This window comes from Muntiacus reevesi, chromosome 2 (assembly GCF_963930625.1).
Source record: "Muntiacus reevesi chromosome 2, mMunRee1.1, whole genome shotgun sequence".
Taxonomy (NCBI): domain Eukaryota; kingdom Metazoa; phylum Chordata; class Mammalia; order Artiodactyla; family Cervidae; genus Muntiacus; species Muntiacus reevesi.
The window spans coordinates 40,958,021-40,962,054 of NC_089250.1; the positions used below are offsets into that span (position 1 = coordinate 40,958,021).

Here is a 4,034-nt window from a genome sequence, read left to right on the forward strand (position 1 = left end):
GCACGCTCGCTCAGGCCACACAGGGAGGAGGGGAAGGAGGGAGAAGGACCATACGACTGCTACCTAGAGTCCCAAGGCAATCATGGGCTTCTTCAGCAGACCTGCCTCTGAAGGGCTGCCCTGGGGCAGGGATGCTGAAGCCAGAGACAGCCCAGATGCACCTGTGTGGGTTGTTCCACCTGTGGTGTCTCAGGTGTGTGAAGGGGAGAGACCTACCCCCTGGGCCCAGCCAGGTACCCTGCTGGGAGGATGGTCCCAGCTGCCCAGCCCCCACCATCTGGAACCAGGCTGCACAAGGCTGCTTGCAATGCTGACGTTTAATGACCAGTTCTACCGGGTGACATGCACAGGGAAGCGTGTCCGCATGGCCTGGGTGCTACAGACAGGTGCTCATCCAGAGAATAGAACCAGAGCTGCTCGGACACTGAAGGGACACTACAGGGTGGCGGGGTGCCCCTAGGCTGGGGTGTGGCCTCACTCAGGGGAGCCCTCCAAGCAGGTGTCGTTCAGGAGTTTAAACTTTGTTCTCCATGGGTCAGTGGCGATCGTAAAGTAGCAGGCGTCAGTCTGTGGGAACAGCAGAGGGACAGAGTGTGGTGGGGTGGCCTTAGGAAGCTGGTGTCTCCAGCTCTAAAGCCACACCCACCCTACCTACCTACCTGGGGTGGCCCCCAGGAGCAGCCCCAAGCTCATCCTAGATGTTCCTGACCTGGGACCCTCTGCTGACCCCAGAGGCACCGGGTCACTTTGCCCTGCCAGGCCTGTGATCTCCAGGGACTCCTCCCCCTGACACCAGGATGTCTCACACGATCCATGCCCCCAGCGTCCCACCGGGTCCTCTGACCTGACCTGGGCTTGTCTAGGAAACGAAGCTCACCCTGCCTTGTCACCTGAAGCAGTAGCAGCAGGGCAGGGGGGCTCAGTTTGCATCCATCCAGCTCTGGGCAGGGGCAGGAGGACCACTCGGCCACGGAGATGCTGCCCCCCCGACTCCTCTGGAAGGCGGGGCAGGGTGGTGGGTGATGACCAGGGAGGGGACATCTCGCCTTCCACCCAGGGGCCCAGAGAACATGGTCAGGAACAGTCTAACCCTAGGGGGACCTGGGATGCAGCAGCCGAAATGGGATCAGTGAGCAGACAGGCCAGGGGCGAACGAGTGACCAGTGACCCCTGGGCTGGCCTGCCTGGCTGGCCTCCATCCTGCAGATGACCCCTCAGTGTCCTTTGGAATGGCGTCGTCATCACTCCCCACACCGCCTGCCCTGATGCAGTGTCCATGGCCCTGTAACCCGAGGGTGGCTGGTGTGTGTCTTACATTGTTCACATCTGGAGTTGCTTGAAAAGGACAGTTGTCGATGTCTTCGTCAAATTTCCCGCACCTGGTTCGGGCGAACTGCAGCTCCATGGAGAACACCAGGCTGACATCCACCTGGGTTTGGACAGACACGGATGTGGACATAGCCCTCCTCCCCCTCCTTATGTACCTGGCAGGTAGATCCAAGCTGTGAGGGCAGGACAGGGGTCTTGGCAGGAGGGGCTTGACTGCCGGTTTTCTGGATAAATCTGGGCTGAGAAATGGATATTCCCTTCTGCACACTGTTGTCACTACTTTCACCTGTCCTACAGCAAGGAAGGAGCCGCATGGAGCTCCTGTACCTTCTCACACACACATGCATACTCAGGCACACACAGGACCGGGAGTTCTCTTTCTGCAGAATGTTCTTGGCATTTCTGTCTGCAGTCCACGTGAAAACCACACACCCCTGGTTACATTCTGTACAGATTCCATTGCTAGGAGAACGTTTTAGGATGAAGAATACCATCTGGGATGAGTATAAATCACACTGGACCACTGAAACACAGACATCACCTTATGTAAATTAGATGACCAGGGCATGTTCACTGCGTGCAGCAGGGCACCCAAAGCTGGGGCTCTGGGACAACCCAGAGGGAGGGGATGGGGAGGGAGGTGGGAGTGGGGTTCAAGATGAGGGGGATACATGTACACCTGTGGCCAATTCATGTTGACGTATGATAAAGACCACCACAGTATTATAAAGTAACTATCCTCCAATTAAAATAAATATATTAATTTTTTTAAAAATCACACTGGATCCATGTAGACGGAGAGGTCCAGGAGCCCACAGCACATGGACTCCAAGGAGAGGCCGTGAGCTCCTCGAGGCCCCTAAGAACCAGGGGGCTGTGGCTCCCGACCCTCTAGGCGCTCTCCCCCTCCTGCTATTTGTACGTCTCTGTGTGTGTGTCTCTCTCTCTCTGTTTTGTAAATTAACCTCTTTTAATGTTATTTCCTTGAAATCATTTCTGAATCTCTTTAGTCCAATATTTTCTGTCTGCCTCTTTAAAAAAAAAACCAAAAAGGTAAGCAGCTTTACCCCCTTACAGTCTATATTTTGGTCATTCTTCTTTAAACAACCTCAAGTATAATGAAAACTGAAAATACACTTTACATGTGGGTAGACTGATGGAGATTTAAAACACTCGCAAGTTATTTCTTTTCTAAAAACTGAAACGAACCCAACAGGTTACATTTCCCTCTATTTTATGGGCTTCAAATGATGATCGAGACCCCTTGTTAACCAACCCCTACCCCTGCCAGACCCTCATTAACAGTAGGTGTGCACCAGCAGGGGAGGGTACCCACAGGATCCTTCCACGACCGCAGTACACGCACCTCTTTGTAGGCGTTCCTGCCCTGGCTCGTCCGGTTGTACATGTGCAAGTCATACTCCACAGTGGCAGGGGGGTAGTTCTTCAAGAATCTCTGGTCATCATCTCCCTCTTTCTCTGCGGGACCCCAGCTGTGACTCACCAGGAGCCGGGGACCTAAGAGAAGCAAGAGAAGGGTCCAGGACTGAGCCCACCTGCACCTCCGCTGCCAGTCCGTCATGGCTGCTGCCCCCAGGCACCCAGGCTTCACCCTTCCCGTCTCCGGCTCCCCCCCGGCCTCCCTGGGCATGGGTCCAGTCTATCTGCTCCAGGACATACTCCTCCCCTGGTCTGCCCCTCCAGTCTGACAGCCTATCCCTTCCCTCTCGTGACCCTGCCTCCTCCATCCCAAGCTGATAACATAGCCTCCTGTCCAGGAGAGAGAGCGAGACCCAGGCAGGGTGGGTTGGGAAGGACCAACCATGGAGGACGGTCCGCTGCTGCTGAACTCCAGCCACATGCCCACCTTAGCATCTCAGGGGGGTCAGAGGCTTATGGGGTACCCTAGACTTGGATGCTGAATCAAGGGCACAGTTGCAAGGGGTGTGAATGGAAGGCAGTCCTGGGACACAGCAGCAGGTGAGGGTCGGAGAGATCAGGACAGACAGAGCCAAAGAGGATGAGTGGCCCGGAGTCAGCTCTGTGGGTGACAGAAGGTGGTCTGCAATGGCTGGGAAAGATTCTAAAAGGCCTGCCTGAGAATCACTGGCCTGGAATGTGAGGGCTTTGGCTTTGTAGGGAACAGGCTTCCTTGGGCTTCTACTTCTTTGTTGCTCCTCCCCTGCTGCCAGACTGACCTCGTGACAGAGACACAAGGAAGGAAGGAGGTGATGACAGCGGCCGTCGGCCACAGGCCAGAGAAGGGCACCCATGGTAGCAGCCTTGAAGGGGAGGTGGGGGGGGGTTGGCAAAACTGGACATTGGGCTGGAAATCGAATGCCAGGGGAGTCAGTGACAGAGGAGGGAGCTAGGGGATCTGAAAGACACCACATCATCAGTGCCTGGTCATTCTATCATGAACACAGCCAGGTACAAGTGCTACCAGTGACGGAGCTCCAACAAAGGGGTAAGGAGGGGTGTGAAGCTGCCACGTCCAGGTCCTTGACACCCCCATGGGCTCATCAGGACAGCCACGTGCAGACCCCAGGAGTGATTTCAGCCCCATAGTTATCAAGGATCCCTGAGTGTCGGCCAGGGAGAAGGCCAGCAAGAGAGGGTGGGGCACAGGACTCAAGCTGGGGGTTGCCGGGAGCCACGGATGAAAGTGAAGGACAGATTCCTCCTCCTCCAGCCTGTCCACCTGG

General features: G+C 55.9%; 1 protein-coding gene across 1 annotated transcript; it reads right to left on the bottom strand.

Moving 5' to 3' along the window:
- Nucleotides 1-474: 474 nt before the first annotated feature.
- Nucleotides 475-2,911, bottom strand: LOC136157141 (cystatin-9-like). Its single transcript, XM_065919153.1, has 3 exons — nt 2,666-2,911; nt 1,316-1,429; nt 475-567 (listed from the first exon to the last, which is right to left on the bottom strand). Exons 1-3 carry the CDS (start codon nt 2,909-2,911, stop codon nt 475-477), a joined length of 453 nt encoding a protein of 150 aa, XP_065775225.1.
- Nucleotides 2,912-4,034: the final 1,123 nt, after the last annotated feature.